The sequence below is a fragment of the Heterodontus francisci genome, chromosome 9 (genome assembly GCF_036365525.1).
Source record: "Heterodontus francisci isolate sHetFra1 chromosome 9, sHetFra1.hap1, whole genome shotgun sequence".
Taxonomy (NCBI): domain Eukaryota; kingdom Metazoa; phylum Chordata; class Chondrichthyes; order Heterodontiformes; family Heterodontidae; genus Heterodontus; species Heterodontus francisci.
The window spans coordinates 3913677-3934828 of record NC_090379.1 but is presented as its reverse complement, the minus strand read 5'-3'; the positions used below and the strand labels follow the sequence as shown (position 1 = coordinate 3934828).

Sequence of the window (21152 nt, the reverse complement as noted above, 5' to 3'; positions counted from 1 at the left end):
CTTTTTGATAAAGAGATGACTGAGACTATCTGCACTCCCTTCCCTAGTCCTTCTCTTTGGTGAATACTGATGCAAAGTACTCAATTAGCATCTAGCCCATTTTCTCTGGCTCCACACATAGATTCCCATCTCTGTCCTTGAGTGGGCCAACCCTTTCCCTGGTTACCCTCTTGCTCTTTATATACATATAAAAAGCCTTGGGATTTTCCTTAATCCTGTTTGCCAATGACTTTTCATGACCCCTTTTAGCCCTCCTAACTCCTTGCTTAAGTTCCTTCCTGCTGTCTTTATATTCCTCAAGTGCTTCATCTGTTCCTAGCCTTCCAGCCCTTACAAATGCTTCCTTTTTCTTTTTGACTAGGCTCACAATATCCTGTGTTATCCAAGGTTCCCAAAACTTGCCAAACTTATCCTTCTTCCTCACAGGAACATGCTGGTCCTGGATTCCAATCATCTGACGTTTGAAAGACTCCCACATGTCAGATGTTGATTTACCCTCAAATAGCTGCCCCCAATCTAAATTCTTCAGTTCCTGCCTAATATTGTTATGGTTTTTTTTTTAGTTTTAGAGATACAGCACTGAAACAGGCCCTTCGGCCCACCGAGTCTGTGCTGACCATCAACCTCCCATTTTTACTAATCCTACACTAATTCCATATTCCTACCACATCCCCACCTGTCCCTATATTTCCCTACCACATAGCCACACTAGGGGCAATTTACAATGGCCAATTAACCTATCAACCTGCAAGTCTTTGGCATGTGGGAGGAAACCGGAGCACCCGGAGGAAACCCACGCAGACACAGGGAGAACTTGCAAACTCCACACAGGCAGTACCCAGAATTGAACCCGGGTCGCTGGAGCTGTGAGGCTGTGGTGCTAACCACTGCGCCACCCCCCAATTATAATTAGCCTTCCCCCAATTTAGCACCTTCACCCGAGGACTGCTCTTATCCTTATCCACAAGTACCTTAAAACTTATGGAATTATGGTCACTGCTCCCGAAATGCTCCTCCACTGAAACTTCGACCACCTGGCCGGGCTCATTCCCCAATACCAGGTCCAGAATGGCCCCATCCCTAGTTGGACTATCTACATACTGTTTCAAGAAGCCCTCCTGGATGCTCCTCACAAATTCTGCCCCATCCAAGCCCCGAACACTAAGTGAGTCCCAGACAATATAGGGGAAGTTAAAATCACTCACCACTACAACCCTGTTACCTTTACATCTTTCCAAAATCTGTCTACATATCTGCTCCTCTACCTCCCGCTGGCTGTTGGGAGGCCTGTAGTAAACCCCCAACATCGTGACTGCACCCTTCCTATTCCTGAGCTCCACTTATATTGCCTCGCTGCACGACCCCTCCGAGGTGTCCTCCCGCAGTACAGCTGTGATATTCTCCTCAACAAGTAGTGCAACTCCCCCACCCCTTTTACATCCCCCTCCATCCCGCCTGAAACTTCTAAATCCTGGAACATTTAGCTGCCAATCCTGTCCTTTCCTCAACCAGGTATCTGTAATAGCAACATCATAGTTCCAAATACTAATCCAAGCTCTAAGTTCATCTGCCTTACCTGTTATATTTTTCGCATTAAAACAAATGCACTTCAGACCACCAGTCCCGCTGTGCTCCGCAACATCTCCCTGCCTGCTCTTCCTCTTAGTCTTACTGGCCTTATTTACTATGTCCTCCTCATTTATCTCACTAGCTGTCCTACTGCTCTGGTTCCCTCCCCCCTGCCACACTAGTTTAAACCCTCCCGAGTGACGCTAGCAAACCTTGCAGCCGGGATATTTGTTCCCTTAAAGTTTAGATGCAACCCGTCCTTCTTGTACAGGTCCCATCTGTCCCTGAAGAAAGCCCAATGGTCCAGATATCTGAAACCCTCCCTTCTACACCAGCTGCTCAGCCACGTGTTTAGCTGCACTATCTTCCTATTTCTAGCCTCACTGGCATGTGGCACAGGGAGTAATCCAGAGATTACAAACCAAGAGGTCCTGTTTTTTTAACTTACCACCTAACTCCCTAAACTCCCCCTGCAGGACCTCATCACTCTTCCTGCCTATGTTGTTGGTACCGATGTTTACCACAACGTCTGGCTGTTCACCCTCCCCCTTCAGAATGCCCCCTGTCCGTTCAGAGACATCCTTGACCCTGGCACCAGGGAGGCAACATACCATCCTGGAGTAAAAACAAGAAATGCTGGAACCACTCAGCAGGTCTGGCAGCATCTGTGGAAAGAGAAGCAGAGTTAACGTTTCAGGTCAGTGACCCTTCTTCGGAACTGACAAATATTAGAAAAGTCACAGGTTATAAGTAGGTGAGGTGGGGGTGGGGCAAGAGATAACAAAGGAGAAGGTGCAGATTGGACCAGGCCGCATAGCTGACCAAAAGGTCACGGAGCAAAGGCAAACAATATGTTAATGGTGTGTTGAAAGACAAAGCATGAGTACAGATTAAGTATTAATACACTGAATATTGAACAGCAGCAAGTGCAAACCTGAAAAAAAACAGTGGGTAAGCAAACTGAACAAACTAAGATGAAATGAAATAAATGCAAAAAAAAGGTTGTAAAAAATGTAAAAAAGAATGTAAAAAAAAAGGAAGAAAAAATAACTAAAAATGAAAGCAAAATGGGGGGCTGTCATGCTCTGAAATTATTGAACTCAATGTTCAGTCCGGCAGGCTGTAGTGTGCCTAATCTGTAGATGAGATGCTGTTCCTCGAGCTTGCGTTGATGTTCACTGGAACACTGCAGCAATCCCAGGACAGAGATGTGAGCATGAGAGCAGGGGGGAGTGTTGAACTGGCAAGCAACCGGAAGCTCAGGGTCCTGCTTGCGGACTGAGCGGAGATGTTCCGCAAAGCGGTCACCCAGTCTGCGCTTGGTCTCCCCAATGTAGAGGAGACCACACTGTGAGCAGCGAATACAGTATACTCAATTGAAAGAAGTACAAGTAAATCGCTGCTTCACCTGAAAGGAGTGTTTGGGGCCTGGGATAGTGAGGAGAGAGGATGCAAATGGGCAAGTATTACACCTCCTGCAATTGCAGGGGAAGGTGCCATGGGACGGGGACGAGGTGGTGGGGGTAATGGAGGAGTGGACCAGGGTGTCGCGGAGGGAACGATCCCTTCGGAATGCTGACAGGGGAAGGGAGGGGAAGATGCGACTGGTAGTGGCATCACGCTGGAGGTGGCGGAAATGGCGGAGGATGATCCTTTGGATATGGAGGCTGATGGGGTGAAAAGTGAGGACAAGGGGAACCCTGTCACGGTTCTGGGAGGGAGGGGAAGGGGTGAGGGTAGAGGTGCGGGGAATGGGCCGGACACGGTTGAGGGCCCTGTCAACCACAGTGGGGGGAAATCCTCGGTTGAGGAAAAAGGAGGTCATATCAGAAGCACCGTCATGGAAGGTAGCATCATCAGAGCAGATGCGTCGGAGACGGAGAAACTGGGAGAATGGAATGGAGTCCTTGCAGGAGGTAGGGTGTGAAGAAGTGTAGTCGAGGTAACTGTGGGAGTCGGTGGGCTTATAATGGATATTAGTAGACAACCTATCCCCAGAGATAGAGACAGAGAAGTCGAGGAAGGGAAGGGAAGTCTCAGAGATGGACCATGTAAAGGTGAGAGAAGGGTGGAAATTGGAAGCAAAGTTGATAAAGTTTTCGAGTTCAGGGTGGGAGCAGGAAACGGCACCGATACAGTCATCAATGTACCGGAAAAAGAGTTGGGGGAGGGGGCCTGAGTAGGACTGGAACAAAGAATGCTCGACATATCCCACAAAAAGACAGGCATAACTAGGACCCATGCGGGTACCCATAGCGACACCTTTTACTTGAAGGAAGTGCGTGGAGTTGAAGGAGAAGTTGTTCAATGTGAGAACAAGTTCAGCCAGGCGGAGGAGGGTGGTGGTGGATGGGGACCGGTCGGGCCTCTGTTCCAGGAAGAAGCGGAGAGCCCTCAAACCATCCTGGTGGGGGATGGAGGTGTAGAGTGATTGGATGTCCATAGTGAAGAGGAGGCGGTTGGGACCAGGAAACTGGAAATTGTCAAAATGACGTAGGGCGTCAGAAGAGTCACGGATGTAGGTGGGAAGAGACTGGACCAGTGGAGAAAAGATAGAGTCTAGATATGAAGAAATAAGTTCAGTGGGGCAGGAGCAGGCTGACACAATGGGTCTGCCAGGACAGTCCCGTTTGTGGATTTTGGGAAGGAGGTAGAAGCGGGCTGTCCGGGGTTGCGGGACTATGAGGTTGGAAGCTGTCGAGGGAAGATCTCCAGAGGAGATGAGGTCAGTGACAGTCCTTTGGACGGTGGCTTGATGTTCAGTGGTGGGGTCATGGTCCAGAGGGAGGTAGGAAGAAGTGTCCGTGAGTTGGCGTTGAGCTTCTGCAAGGTAGAGGTCGGTACGCCATACGACAACAGCACCACCCTTGTCTGCAGGTTTGATGACCATGTCGGGGTTAGACCTGAGAGAACGGAGTGCCTCAAGTTCAGAGGGGGACAGGTTAGAGTGAGTGAGGGGGGCAGAGAAATTGAGATGACCAATGTCTCGCCGACAGTTTTCAATGAAAAGATCAAGAGCGGGTAAGAGGCCAACGGGAGGGGTCCAGGTAGAGGGAGAATGCTGGAGGCGGGTGAATGGGTCTGCTGGTCTTACCCGCTCTTGATCTCTTCATTGAAAACTGGAACAGAGGCCCGACCAGTCCCCATCCACCACCACCCTCCTCCGCCTGGCTGAACTTGTTCTCACATTGAACAACTTCTCCTTCAACTCCACGCACTTCCTTCAAGTAAAAGGTGTCGCTATGGGTACCCGCATGGGTCCTAGTTATGCCTGTCTTTTTGTGGGATATGTCGAGCATTCTTTGTTCCAGTCCTACTCAGGCCCCCTCCCCCAACTCTTTTTCCGGTACATTGATGACTGTATTGGTGCCGTTTCCTGCTCCCGCCCCGAACTGGAAAACTTTGTCAACTTTGCTTCCAATTTCCACCCTTCTCTCACCTTTACATGGTCCATCTCTGACACTTCCCTCCCCTTCCTCGACTTCTCTGTCTCCATCTCTGGGGATAGACTGTCAACCAACATCCATTATAAGCCCACTGACTCCCACAGCTACCTCGACTACACTTCTTCACACCCTACCTCCTGCAAGGACTCCATTCCATTCTCCCAGTTTCTCCGTCTCCGACGCATCTGCTCTGATGATGCTACCTTCCATGACGGTGCTTCTGATATGACCTCCTTTTTCCTCAACCGAGGATTTCCCCCCACTGTGGTTGACAGGGCCCTCAACCGTGTCCGACCCATTCCCCGCACCTCTACCCTCACCCCTTCCCCTCCCTCCCAGAACCGTGACAGGGTTCCCCTTGTCCTCACTTTTCACCCCATCAGCCTCCATATCCAAAGGATCATCCTCCGCCATTTCCGCCACCTCCAGCGTGATGCCACTACCAGTCGCATCTTCCCCTCCCTTCCCCTGTCAGCATTCCGAAGGGATCGTTCCCTCCGCGACACCCTGGTCCACTCCTCCATTACCCCCACCACCTCGTCCCCGTCCCATGGCACCTTCCCCTGCAATCGCAGGAGGTGTAATACCTGCCCATTTACCTCCTCTCTGCTCACTATCCCAGGCCCCAAACACTCCTTTCAGGTGAAGCAGCAATTTACTTGTACTTCTTTCAATGTAGTATACTGTATTTGCTGCTCACAGTGTGGTCTCCTCTACATTGGGGAGACCAAGCGCAGACTGGGTGACCGCTTTGCGGAACATCTCCGCTCAGTCCGCAAGCAGGACCCTGAGCTTCCGGTTGCTTGCCAGTTCAACACTCCCCCCTGCTCTCATGCTCACATCTCTGTCCTGGGATTGCTGCAGTGTTCCAGTGAACATCAACGCAAGCTCGAGGAACAGCATCTCATCTACCGATTAGGCACACTACAGCCTGCCGGACTGAACATTGAGTTCAATAATTTCAGAGCATGACAGCCCCCCATTTTGCTTTCATTTTTAGTTATTTTTTCTTCCTTTTTTTTTACATTCTTTTTTACATTTTTTACAACCTTTTTTTGCATTTATTTCATTTCATCTTAGTTTGTTCAGTTTGCTTACCCACTGTTTTTTTTCAGGTTTGCACTTGCTGCTGTTCAATATTCAGTGTATTAATACCTAATCTGTACTAATGCTTTGTCTTTCAACACACCATTAACATATTGTTTGCCTTTGCTCCCTGACCTTTTGGTCAGCTATGTGGCCTGGTCCAATCTCGACCTCCTTTGTTATCTCTTGCCCCACCCCCACCTCACCTACTTATAACCTGTGACTTTTCTAATATTTGTCAGTTCCGAAGAAGGGTCACTGACCCGAAACGTTAACTCTGCTTCTCTTTCCACAGATGCTGCCAGACCTGCTGAGTGGTTCCAGCATTTCTTGTTTTTATTTCAGATTTCCAGCATCCGCAGTATTTTGCTTTTATATACCATCCTGGAGTCCCTTTCACGTCCACAGAAGCGCCTATCTGTGCCCCTGACTATAGAGTCCCCTATAACTATTGCTCTTCTGTGCTTTGTCCCTCCCTGCTGAACAACAGTGCCAGCTGTGGTGCCACTGCTCTGGCTGCTGCTGTTTTCTCCTGATAGGCCATCCCCCCCAACAGTATCCAAAACGGTATACTTGTTACTTGGAGCTCAGGGTCATTGCCCGAAAGGTGGACTGATACACCGCACCAAACAACATGAAAAAAGGAAAGAAGGTACCAGCCCTTCGCTTTGCAAGCTGGAACGTCAGAACTATGTGTCCTGGCCTGTCGGAAGACCTTACACAAATCAACGATTCTCGGAAGACCGCCATCATTAACAACGAGCTCAGTAGACTCAATGTGGACATTGCAGCACTTCAGGAGACTCGCCTCCCCGCGAGTGGCTCTCTAGCAGAGCAAGACTACACCTTCTTCTGGCAGGGCAGGGATCCTGAAGAACCAAGACAGCATGGAGTGGGCTTCGCCATCAGAAACTCCTTGCTCAGCACGATAGAGCCTCCCTCAAATGGCTCGGAACGCATACTGTCCATCCGACTGCTCACCACCTCTGGTCCAGTACACCTACTCAGCATCTATGCTCCAACACTCTGTTCCGCACCTGAAGCTAAAGACCAGTTCTATGAACAACTCCATAACATCATTAGCAGCATCCCCAACACCGAACACCTATTCCTGCTGGGGGACTTTAATGCCAGGGTTGGGGCCGACCATGACTCATGGCCCTCCTGCCTTGGGCGCTATGGCGTTGGAAGGATGAATGAGAACGGGCAGAGACTGCTTGAGTTGTGAACCTATCATAACCTCTGCATCACCAACTCGTTCTTTCACACTAAACCCTGTCACCAGGTTTCATGGAGGCACCCAAGATCACGTCGTTGGCACCAGCTAGACCTCATTGTCACAAGGCGAGCCGCCTTAAACAGTGTTCAAATCACACGCAGCTTCCACAGTGCGGACTGCGACACCGACCACTCCCTGGTGTGCAGCAAGGTTAGACTCAGACCAAAGAAGTTGCATCATTCCAAGCAGAAGGGCCACCCACGCATCAACACGAGCAGAATTTCTCACCCACAGCTGTTACAAAAATTTCTAAATTCACTTGTAACAGCCCTTCAAAACACTCCCACAGGGGATGCTGAGACCAAGTGGGCCCACATCAGAGACGCCATCTATGAGTCAGCTTTGACCACCTACGGCAAAAGTGCGAAGAGAAATGCAGACAGGTTTCAATCTCATAATGAAGAGCTGGAACCTGTCATAGCCGCTAAGCGCATTGCACTTTTGAACTACAAGAAAGCCCCCAGCGATTTAACATCCGCAGCACTTAAAGCAGCCAGAAGTACTGCACAAAGAACAGCTAGGCGTTGCGCAAACGACTACTGGCAACACCTATGCAGTCATATTCAGCTGGCCTCAGACACCGGAAACATCAGAGGAATGTATGATGGCATGAAGAGAGCTCTTGGGCCAACCATCAAGAAGATCACCCCCCTCAAATCTAAATCGGGGGACATAATCACTGACCAACGCAAACAGATGGACCGCTGGGTTGAGCACTACCTAGAACTGTACTCCAGGGAGAATGCTGTCACTGAGACTGCCCTCAATGCAGCCCAGCCTCTACCAGTCATGGATGAGCTGGACATACAGCCAACCAAATCGGAACTCAGTGATGCCATTGATTCCCTAGCCAGCGGAAAAGCCCCTGGGAAGGACAGCATTACCCCTGAAATAATCAAGAGTGCCAAGCCTGCTATACTCTCAGCACTACATGAACTGCTATGCCTGTGCTGGGACGAGGGAGCAGTACCCCAGGACATGCGCGATGCCAACATCATCACCCTCTATAAAAACAAAGGTGACCGCGGTGACTGCAACAACTACCGTGGAATCTCCCTGCTCAGCATAGTGGGGAAAGTCTTTGCTCGAGTCGCTCTGAACAGGCTCCAGAAGCTGGCCGAGCGCGTCTACCCTGAGGCACAGTGTGGCTTTCGTGCAGAGAGATCGACTATTGACATGCTGTTCTCCCTTCGTCAGATACAGGAGAAATGCCGTGAACAACAGATGCCCCTCTACATTGCTTTCATTGATCTCACCAAAGCCTTTGACCTCGTCAGCAGACGTGGTCTCTTCAGACTACTAGAAAAGATCGGATGTTCACCAAAGCTACTAAGTATCATCACCTCATTCCATGACAATATGAAAGGCACAATTCAACATGGTGGCTCCTCATCAGAGCCCTTTCCTATCCTGAGTGGTGTGAAACAGGGCTGTGTTCTCGCACCCACACTTTTTGGGATTTTCTTCTCCCTGCTGCTTTCACATGCGTTCAAATCCTCTGAAGAAGGAATTTTCCTCCACACAAGATCAGGGGGCAGGTTGTTCAACCTTGCCCGTCTAAGAGCGAAGTCCAAAGTACGGAAAGTCCTCATCAGAGAACTCCTCTTTGCTGACGATGCTGCTTTAACATCTCACACTGAAGAATGCCTGCAGAGTCTCATCGACAGGTTTGCGTCTGCCTGCAATGAATTTGGCCTAACCATCAGCCTCAAGAAAACGAACATCATGGGGCAGGATGTCAGAAATGCTCCATCCATCAATATTGGCGACCACGCTCTGGAAGTGGTTCAAGAGTTCACCTACCTAGGCTCAACTATCACCAGTAACCTGTCTCTAGATGCAGGAATCAACAAGCGCATGGGTAAGGCTTCCACTGCTATGTTCAGACTGGCCAAGAGAGTGTGGGAAAATGGCGCACTGACACGGAACACAAAAGTCCGAGTGTATCAGGCCTGTGTCCTCAGTACCTTGCTCTACGGCAGCGAGGCCTGGACAACGTATACCAGCCAAGAGCGACGTCTCAATTCATTCCATCTTCGCTGCCTTCGGAGAATACTTGGCATCAGGTGGCAGGACTATATCTCCAACACAGAAGTCCTTGAAGCGGCCAACATCCCCAGCTTATACACACTACTGAGTCAGCGGCGCTTGAGATGGCTTGGCCACGTGAGCCGCATGGAAGATGGCAGGATCCCCAAAGACACATTGTACAGCGAGCTCGCCACTGGTATCAGACCCACCGGCCGTCCATGTCTCCGTTATAAAGACGTCTGCAAACGTGACATGAAATCGTGTGACATTGATCACAAGTCGTGGGAGTCAGTTGCCAGCATTCGCCAGAGCTGGCGGGCAGCCATAAAGACAGGGCTAAATTGTGGCGAGTCGAAGAGACTTAGTAGTTGGCAGGAAAAAAGACAGAGGCGCAAGGGGAGAGCCAACTGTGCAACAGCCCCAACAAACAAATTTCTCTGCAGCACCTGTGGAAGAGCCTGTCACTCCAGAATTGGCCTTTATAGCCACTCCAGGCGCTGCTTCACAAACCACTGACCACCTCCAGGCGCGTATCCATTGTCTCTCGAGATAAGGAGGCCCAAAAGGATACTTGTTAGAGAGGGGGAAAGCCACAGGGGATTCCTGCACTGACTGCCTGCCCCTTCTAGCAGTCACCCATCTATCTGCCTGCACCTTGGGTGTAACCACTTCTCTAAAACTCCTGTCTATGACGCTTTCTGCCACCTGCATGCTCCTCAGTGCATCCAGTTGCCGCTCCAACTGATCCATGCGGTCTGTGAGGAGCTGCAACTGGGTACACTTCCTGCAGACATAGTCGTCCGGAACGCTGGAAGCGTCACGGACCTCCCACATCTCACAGGTGAAGCACTTCACCCCTCGAACTGACATTTCTAGCACTAATTAGTTAATTAATATTAAATAAATAAATAGTTATTAAATCCTTACTAAATTGTTATAATTATATGGTCCCTAGTTTAGTTTAGTCTAGCACCTGGTGCTAGATTTCTACAATAAATACTAAATGCTGTCTAAATACAGTAATCTCCTCCCTCTGGTTTCGTTACTCTACTTATTAATTAGTTAATTAGTATTTTAATCAATTTTTATCAGTTTTATTTTCAAATTCAATACAGATTCCCTGCCAGCCAATCAGGTCACAGCTTTCCTGTGACGACACTTTTTCAGTTTTTTTTTTCCCCCCACCCGAGGTAACTTACCACTCCGGAACTCCGCCCTCCGAGTCTGCTCCGAGAATCCCCGAGGTAAGTTTTTTCTACTTACCGCTCTGGAACTCCGCCCTCCGAGTCTGCTCCGAGTGGTAAGAGAGTGGTAAGAGAGACTTGGCATGGATTATCATTATGAGGAGATTATTGGACACTGGGAGGTGCCAGAGATTGGAAATAAGAGCATAAGAGCTTTAGAAATAGGAGGAGTAGGCCATTCGACCCTCCGAGCCTGCTCTGTCATTCAAAACGATCATGACTTAACTGATTGTGACCTTAGCTCCACTTTCCTGCCTGCCCCCCATAACCCTTGACTCCCTTAGAACCATAGAAAAAGTACAGCACAGAAGGGGGCCATTCAGCCCATCGTGTCTGCGCCGGCCTAATAAACTAGCCGCCCAATCTAATCCCACCTTCCAGCACCTGGTCCATAACCCTGCAGGTTACAGCACTTCGGGTACATGTCCAGGTACCTTTTCCTGGCAGTGAATTCCAGACACCCACCACCCTCTGGGTGAAAAATTTTCCCCTCATGTCCCCTCTAATCCTTCTACCAATCACCTTAAATCTGTGCCCCCTGGTAACTGACCTCCCTGCTGTGGGAAACAGGTCCTTCCTGTCTACTCTATCTAGGCCCCTTATAATTTTGTACACCTCAATTAAGTCACCCCTCAGCCTCCTCTGCTCTAAAGAAAACAACCCAAGCCTATCCAATCTTTCCTCATAGCTGCAACTTTCAAGCCCTGGTAACATTCTTGTAAATCTCCTCTGTACTCTCTCCAGAGCAATTATGTCCTTCCTGTAATGTGGTGATCAGAACTGTACGCAATACTCCAACTGTGGCCGAACCAGTGTTTTATACAGTTCCAGCATCACATCCCTGCTTTTGTATTCTATACCTCAGCCAATAAAGGAAAGCATTCCATATGCCTTCTTCACCACTCTATCTACCTGTTCTGCCATCTTCAGGGACCTGTGGACATGCACTCCAAGGTCTCTCACTACTTCTACCCCTCTCATTACCCTCCCGTTTATTGTATATTCCCTCTATATTTGCCCTCCCCAAATGAAATACCTCACACTTCTCCGATTGAATTCTATTTGCCACTTTTCCGCCCACTCAACCAAAACCATTGATATCTTTCTGCAGTCTACAGCTGTCCTCTTCACTATCAACTACACGGCCAATTTTTGTGTCACAAGCAAATTTCCCAATCATGCCTCCCACATTTAAGTCCAAATCATTAATATTTACCACAAACAGCAAGGGACCCAACACTGAGCCCTGTGGAATGCCACTGGAAATAGCTTTCCATTCACAAAAACTACTCCCCTTTGTTTTCTGTCACTGAGCCAATTCTGGATCCAATCTGCCACCTTTCCCTGTTTCCCATTGGTTTTCATTTTACTGACCATTCTGCCATGTGGGACCTTGTCAAATGCCTTACTAAAATCCATGTAGACCACATCTACTGTACTACCCTCATCAATCCTTCTTGTTATTTACTCAAAAAACTCAATCAAGTTAGTAAGACATGACCTTCCCCTAACAAATCCATGCTGACTATCCCTGATTAATCCATACCTTTCTAAGTGACAGTTTATCCTGCCCCTCAGAATAGATTCTAACAATTTACCCACCACCGAGGTTAGACTGGCTGGTCTATAATTACCTGGCTTATCCCTCGCACTCTTTTTAAACAATGGTTAGTTTAGGCAGGCATCAAGATCGGCGCAGGCTTGGAGGGCCGAATGGCCTGTTCCTGTGCTGTACATTTCTTTGTTCTTTGTTCTTTGGTACAACGTTCGCAGACCTCCAATCCTCTAGTACCTCGTCTGTATCTATGGAATGCTCTGTATCTAGTGAGGATTTGAAGATGATCCTCAGAGCATCTGCTATTTCCTCCCTTACTTCCCTTAACAACGTGAGATACACGGTTGGCGATTTCTCCACTTTCAGGGATGTCAGACCCTGAAGCACTTCCTCTCTCAAAAATCTGTCTAACTCGGCCTTGAATATATTCAATGACCCAGCCTCCACTGCTCTCTGGGGAAGAGAATTCCAAAGATTAACGACCCTCTGAGAAAAAATCCCTCATCTCCCTTAAATGGGAGACCCCTTAATTTGAAACTATGCCACCAGTTCAAGATTCCCCATGAGGGAAAATATCAGCCAGGGTTTTATGCAGGTGATGGGGGTCTCGCCGTCTGAAAATGTGATGCCGAGAACTCCACATCGCCTCTTCTCCGGAAGGTGCACCGAATCTAGTGCCAATCAGGCACTTAAGTGGACAGTAGTGGACCTTTTACAGGAACAAGGACCCCATCACTGGAAGTCCCGCCTTTGGGGAGTTGCCAGCCAATCAGAGGTCAGCAGCTTTTCCACTGAGCAGTGCCACCGTGGAGCTGCCAGAGGACCACCTACCTAAGGCCCAGGAGCGGTGCTGGATCCAGGCCACAAGTAGGTCAGGACGGGAGAGAGGGTCTCATGGGGTGGGAGGTTGCTGGGGAGGGGCATGTAGGACTGTCGCTAGCAAGGGAAGGGGGTGGCTCTCATCGGGCCCCCCCTTCCCAATATCAGGTCCTTCGTTCAGACACTAAGTGTCTTTTAACGAGGGAAGCCCCAACCCGGAGCCTGGAAGCAGCTGACACGATTTATTGTACTGTGCTTCCTGGGCAGTGATAGGGCCGCCTGCCTCATGACTAATTGTAGCGGGGGTGGGATGAGGCCCATAATTGTGGATTAATTGCCCAGTTAATGACCTCAATTGGAGGCAGGGCTAAATTTTGGCGCAGGCGGAGGTGGGATGGTGGTGGGAACCCCCCCCACCACCAAATCACCATCCCATCCTATTTTATGCTCCCCTTACCACATAGGTGAGCATAAAATTCTCCCATCCTCTCAGCATCTACCCTGTCAAGCCCCCCTCAGAATCTTATACATTTCAATAAGATCACCTCTCATTCTTCTAAAGAATGAGTAGAGGCCTAACTTACTCAACCTTTCCTCATACACAAACCCCTCATCCTAGGAATCAGTCTAGTGCAGTCTCAGAACTGCAAGTGTGTCCCTCTTTAAATAAGGTGACCAAAACTGTACACAGTACTCTAGGTGTAGTCTCACCAATGCCCTGTACAGTTGTAGCAAGACTCCCCTACTTTTATACTCCACGCCCCCTTGCAATAAATGCCAACATTCCATTTGCCTTCCTAATTACTTGCTGCACTTGCTTGCTAACTTTTTGTGATTCATGTACAAGGACACCCAGATGCCTCTGTACCACAGCATTCTGCAGTCTCTCCATTTGAATAATATTCTGCTTTTCTAATCTTCCCGCCAAAGTAGACAAAGAGGTTAATGTGGTATCCAAAGTGAATAAAACATACAGGGAGCCACAGTTCCATTAGTTTTACATACATTCCATGTAAAATAATGGACTCGATTGTCATGAGTAAAGTCAAGGATTTTCTGTACAACAACAAATCAACATGGCTTTAAAGAGTCAGAAACCAGTATGACTGACCTTCTCTGTTTCTGAGGAAGGGGCAGCCCGAATGTATTGTTCTAAATCATAGACTTTCAAAAGGCATTTGATAAAGTTCCACATGAAAGATCGTTTAATTAAGCTCAAAGATGTAGAGATTGGGGGTAAAACTTGGGGATAGACGAGAAACTGTTTGCAGGGTAGAAAGGAACAGGTACTAGTTGGAGGGGTTATGTCAGTGAGAAAGGCAACTACTGACTGGGGGAGTGGGGTTGGTGGGGAGGAGGCATCTCCAAGGCTTAGTGTTGGAGTCGTTAGAGTTTTTAACTTATATCAGTGGTTCTGAACGCAATAAAAATTTGTTAAATTTGCAGATAACACCAAACAAGTCAATGACTGCTGATATCCTTGTTTAAAGAGGGAGGAAGAGATAGACCGAGTAATTACAGACCTGTCAGCCTCACCTCGGTGGTGGGTAAATTATTAGAAACAATTTCTGACAGACAGTATAAACCATCATTTACTAAGACATGGATTAATCAAGGACAGTTGGCATGGATTTGTGAAGGGAAGGTCATGTCTGACGAACTTGACTTAATATTTTGAGGGGGTAACGGGGAGCATTGAAGAGGGTAGCATGTCGGATGTAGTCAATATGGATTTTAGTAAGGCTTTTGACAAGGTCCCACATGGCAGACTGGTCAGTAAATTAAAAGCTCATTGGATCTAAGTAAGAGTGGCAAGTTGGATCCAAAATTAGCTCACGGGTGTTTTTGCGACTGGAAGGCTGTTTTCAGTGGGGCTCTGCAGGGCTCAATACTAGGTCCCTTACTGTTTGTGGTACATATCAATGATGTAGGCTTGACTTTAGGGGGCTGATACGAAAATTGGCCGTCTGGTTAATGGTGAGGAAGAAAGCTGTAGACAGCAGGAAGATATCAATTGGCTGGTCATGTGGGCAGACAAATGGCAAATGGAATTCAATCTGGTGAAGTGTGAGGCAATGCATTTGGGGAGGACAAACATGATAAGGGAATACACAATAAATGGTAGATTCTGAAAAGTGTAGAGGACATTGGAGTGCATGTCCACAGATCCCTGAAGGTGGCTGGACAAGTAGATAAGGTGGTCTAGAAGGCATACACGATACTTTCCTTTATTAGCCAAGCCACAGAATATAAGAACAGGGAGGTAATGCTGGAACTGTATAAAATAGTAGTTAGGTTACAGCTAGAGTGCGTACAGTTCTGGACACCACATTACAGGAAGCATCTGATTGCACTAGAGAGGATACAGAGGAGATTTACAAGGATGTTGCTAGGAATGGAGAATTTTAGCTATGAGTATAGATTGTATAGGCTGGGGTTGTTTCCTGTGGAACAAAGGTGTATAAAATTATGAGGGGCCAAGATAGAGTGGATTTTCCCTTAGCAGAAAGGCCAATAACCAGGGAGCATAGATTTAAAGTAACTGGTGGAAGGATTCGAGGGGAGTCGAGGAAAAATTCTTTTCAGTCAGAGGATGGTGGGGCTCTGGAAATCACTGCCTGAAAGAACAAAGAACAGTACAGCACAGGAGGCCATTCGGCCCTCCAAGCCTGCGCCGATCTTGATGCCTGTCTAAACTAACACCTTCTGCACTTCCGGGGACCGTATCCCTCTATTCCCATCCTATTCATGTATTTGTCAAGGGTGGTAGAGGTAGAAACCCTCATTGTATTTAAAATGTACTTGGATATGTATTTGAAATGCCGTAACCTACAAGGCTATGGACCAAGAACTGAAAGATGGAATTAAGCTAGATGGCTCTTTTCCGGCTGGCACAGACGTGATGGGCTGAATGGCCTCCTTCTGTACCAAATATGTTCTATGTTTCTATGAACCAGACAAAATACAAGAACATAAGAAATAGGAGCAGGAGTAGGCCATTCAGCCCTTCAACCCTGCTCCACCATTCAATAAGATTACCTTCTAGCGCAATTCCACGTTACCGCCCGATCCCCATATCCCTCAATTCCCTTAGTATCCAAAAATCTATTGGCCTCTGTCTTGACTATGCTCCATGATTGAGCTTCTACAGCTCTCTGGGGTAGAGAATTACAAAGATTTACAACCCTCTGAGTGAAAGACATTTCTCCTCATCTCAATCCTAAATGGCCAACTGCTTATTCTTAGACGGTGACCCCATGTTCTAGATTCCCCAGGCAGGCGAAACAATCTCTCAGTGTCTACCCTATCAACACTCTTCAGAATCTTGTATGTTTCAATGAGATCACCTGTCATTCATCAAAACTCTAGGGAATATCAGCCTAGTCTGCTCAATCTCTCCTCATAGGACAATCCCCTCAGCCCAGGAACCAGTCTGGTGAACCTTAACTGCACTCCCTCTAAGGCAAGTATGTCCATCCTTAGGTAAGGAGACCAAAACTGTACACAGTGCTCCAGATACGGCTTCTTCGCTCTTATACTCCAATCCCTTTGTATTAATGACTAATATGAAAGGTCACAGACCTGAAACATTAACTGTTTCTCTCTTCATAGATGCTGCCTGACCTGCTGAGTATTTGCAGCATTTTCTGTTTTCATATCATTTGCTTTCCTAATTACTTGCTGTACCCGCTTGTTAACTTATTATGATTCATGGGTGGTGCAGTGGTTAGCACCGCAACCTCACAGCTCCAGCGACCCGGGTTCAATTCCGGGTACTGCCTGTGCGGAGTTTGCAAGTTCTCCCTGTGACTGCGTGGGTTTTCGCCGGGTGCTCCGGTTTCCTCCCACAAGCCAAAAGACTTGCAGGTTGATATGTAAATTGGCCGTTGTAAATTGCCCCAAGTATAGGTAGGTGGTAGGAGAATTGAGGGAAGGTGGGGATGTGGCAGGGGACATGGGATTAATGTCGGATTAGTATAAATGGGTGGTTGATGGTCGGCACAGACTCGAAGGGCCTGTTTCAGTGCTGTATCACTCTATGTATAAATATACTCAGGCCCTTCTGAATACTAACATTTCCCCGTCTTTCACCATTTAAAAATTATTCCGCTTTTCTATTTTTCCTACCAAAGTGGATAACTTCACAATTCACCACATTGCATTCCACCTGCCATATTTTTGCCCATTTCACCCTCCTCACTGCTTACTTTCCCATCGAATTTCCAATCAACAGCAAACATGGATACATTACACTCAGTCCCCTCATCTAAATCATTATTATCAATTGTAAACAGCTGAGGCCCTGCTAGTTACAGCCTGAAAATGCCCCATTTTTTCCTACTCTTTGTTTTCTGTCCATTAATCAATCCTCAACCCATGCTAATATATTACCCCCAATCCCATGAGTATAACCTTTTGTTTGGCACCTTATCGAATGCTTTTTGAAAATCCACATCACTCTGATCTAACTGACTAGTTACATCCTCAAAAAACCTCCAACAGATTTGTAAAGCACAATTTCCCTTCACATATCAGTGTTGACTCTTCCCAATCATATTATGATTTTCTAAGAGCTATGTCACCATGTCCTTAATAATAGATTATAGCATATTCCTGACAACTGATGTCAGGCTAACGGGCATATCTTTTTCACTCAAATATTTGAGTGGACAGGAAATTGGCTGATGAAATTCAAGACAGTCTATCGGAAAGAAAAATGGTTCCATTGTATTGATAGATGTGGAGTATGTCAATGCAGGCTCCATCTATCCAGGAGAGTTAACCTAATGTTTGTTATTCACACTGAGCTGCCGTTAATTGTCCGTCCCTAGTTGTCCTGAGAAGGCCTTTTTGAACCACTGTTAATGGTTTGATACATATGAATGGTTTGCTTGGCTACTTCAGAGGGAAGTGAAGTGGTACTGGAGTCACATAGGGCCAAATTTCCTTCACTTTAGTTGGGTTTTTACAACAATCCAACAGCCTCATGGCCACTTTTACTGTTGTTTCCAAAACATTTACACTGAATACAATTTCTGAAACTGCCAACAGTGGGATTCAAACTTGTGTTCTCTGACTTAGATAATTCAGTAAATAACCACACGACCACCAAATAAATCCTTTGTGATGTCATTGCCAAAGATGACTCAGTGTTTGGCTGAACAGGCCACTGAGGTACTGAAATCAACCAATCAGTTAGAGCCCAAAACTGATCTCTGCACACACAGGGTTGTGGGAATGCTCTGCCACAGGGATGATTGAGGCAGAGGGCATGACATAATTTAAGGGAAAATTAGGTAAATACTTGGAGCAGAGGAAGATACAGAAACAAGGGGAAAAGGTGGAATGGTGGGATCATTCTAGGAAAGAGCTGGGAAGGATATGATGGGCTGAAAGACCTCCTTCTGTGCTGCAAACCCTTATGGTTCCATTTCACAGGGCTAGGAGTTGAGTTGTTACAATTACCTGAATACCTCTGTGTGACTGAGGAGGGAGAATGAGCTAGTGGTCCTGCTCATGGTCACTACAATGATAACCCCTGCTTGACAGCATAGATCAGAAGAGAAACGGGCCGACTTCTCAGGTTCTCATGGTTCAACATCTTCACAGTCGAATATAGGATATCAGGAATAATGGCCACTATCCATTTCGCTACCTGATACACTTCAATCCTCTGCTCGTTACGTTTGGCACTCGTGTTTGGAACACGAAGAGCCCGGAATTCTGCTCGGAATAGGTTGGAAACATTCTTCTCCATCGAGGATACGTTGAATCGGAAAACCTTGGATGTGATCCCACGGCACGAAGTGACATCATCTGGAAAAACAGATCAAACTATCATTTCACATCAATGCTTCTTCTTCAGAACAGAAATCTGCAGCATCAGTAACTGGGCTCACTCTCAGACTGTATAAAACAGATAAATTTGTAACATCAGAAACTAGGCTCACTCTCAGACTGTATAAAACAGATAAATGTGTAACATCAGAAACTAGGCTCACTCTCAGACTGTATAAAACAGATAAATTTGTAACATCAGAAACTAGGCTCACTCTCAGACTGTATAAAACAGATAAATTTGTAACATCAGAAACTAGGCTCACTCTCAGACTGTATAAAACAGATAAATGTGTAACATCAGAAACTAGGCTCACTCTCAGACTGTATAAAACAGATAAATTTGTAACATCAGAAACTGGGCTCACTCTCAGACTGTATAAATCAGATAAATCTGTAACATCAGAAACTGGGCTCACTCTCAGACTGTATAAAACAGATAAATGTGTAACATCAGAAACTGGGCTCACTCTCAGACTGTATAAAACAGATAAATCTGTAACATCAGAAACTAGGTTCAATCTCAGTCAGCATAAAACAGATAAATCTGTAACATCAGAATCTAGGCTCACTCTCAGACTGTATAAAACAGATAAATGTGTAACATCAGAAACTGGGCTCACTCTCAGACTGTATAAAACAGATAAATCTGTAACATCAGAAACGAGGCTCACTCTCAGACTGCATAAAATAGATAAATCTGTAACATCAGAAACTGGGCTCACTCTCAGACTGTATAAAACAGATAAATCTGTAACATCAGAAACTAGGCTCACTATCAGACTGCATAAATCAGATAAATCTGTAACATCAGAAACTAGGCTCACTCTCAGACTGTATAAAACAGATAAATCTGTAACATCAGAAACTAGGCTCACTCTCAGACTGCATAAAATAGATAAATCTGTAACATCAGAAACTGGGCTCACTCTCAGACTGTATAAAACAGATAAATCTGTAAGATCAGAAACTAGGCTCACTCTCAGACTGTATAAAACAGATAAATCTGTAACATCAGAAACTAGGCTCACTCTCAGACTGCATAAAATAGATAAATCTGTAACATCAGAAACTGGGCTCACTCTCAGACTGTATAAAACAGATAAATCTGTAAGATCAGAAACTAGGCTCACTCTCAGACTGCATAAATCAGATAAATCTGTAACATCAGAAACTGGGCTCACTCTCAGACTGTATAAAACAGATAAATCTGTAACATCAGAAACTACTCACTCTCAGACTGTAAAAATCAGATAAATCTGTAACATCATAAACTGGGCTCACTCTCAGACTGTACAAAACAGATAAATCTGTAACATCAGAAACTGGACTCACTCTCAGACTGTATAAATCAGATAAATCTGTAACATCAGAATCTGGGCTCACTCTCAGACTGTATAAAACAGATAAATCTGTAACATCAGAAACTAGGCTCACTCTCAGACTGTATCAAACAGATAAATCTGTAACATCAGAAACTAGGCTCACTCTCAGACTGCATAAAATAGATAAATCTGCAACATCAGAAACTAGGCTTACTCTCAGACTGTATAAAACAGATAAATCTGTAACATCAGAAACTGGGCTCACTCTCAGACTGTATAAAACAGATAAATCAGTAACATCAGAAACTGGGCTCACTCTCAGACTGTATAAACCAAATAAATCTGTAACATCAGTAACTGGGCTCACTGTCAGACTGTACAAAACAGATAAATCTGTGACATCAGAAACTAGGCTCACTCTCAGACTGTACAAAACAGAGAAATCTGTAACACCAGAAACTAGGCTCACTCTCAGACTGTACAAAACAGATAAATCTGTAACATCAGAAACTAGGCTCACTCTCAGACTGTACAAAACAGATAAATCTGTAACATCAGAAACTAGGCTCACTCTCAGACTGTACAAAACAGATAAATCTGTAACATCAGAAACTAGGCTCACTCTCAGACTGTACAAAACAGATAAATCTGTAACATCAGAAACTAGGCTCACTCTCAGACTGTACAAAACAGATAAATCTGTAACATCAGAAACTAGGCTCACTCTCAGACTGTACAAAACAGATAAATCTGTAACATCAGAAACTAGGCTCACTCTCAGACTGTATAAAACAGATAAATCTGTAACATCAGAAACTAGGTTCAATCTCAGTCAGCATAAAACAGATAAATCTGTAACAACAGAATCTAGGCTCACTCTCAGACTGTATAAAACAGATAAATGTGTAACATCAGAAACTAGGCTCACTCTCAGACTGTATAAAACAGATAAATCTGTAA

General features: G+C 46.2%; 1 protein-coding gene across 1 annotated transcript in view; it reads right to left on the bottom strand.

The window, feature by feature from the left end:
* tgfb3 (transforming growth factor, beta 3) overlaps positions 1-21152 on the bottom strand; it is a 516259-nt gene that overhangs the window by 43705 nt on the left and 451402 nt on the right. The window contains exon 2 of the mRNA XM_068038446.1: positions 18686-18846. Coding sequence (XP_067894547.1) covers positions 18686-18846 — 161 coding nt within the window. The remainder of the gene's footprint in view (positions 1-18685; positions 18847-21152) is intronic.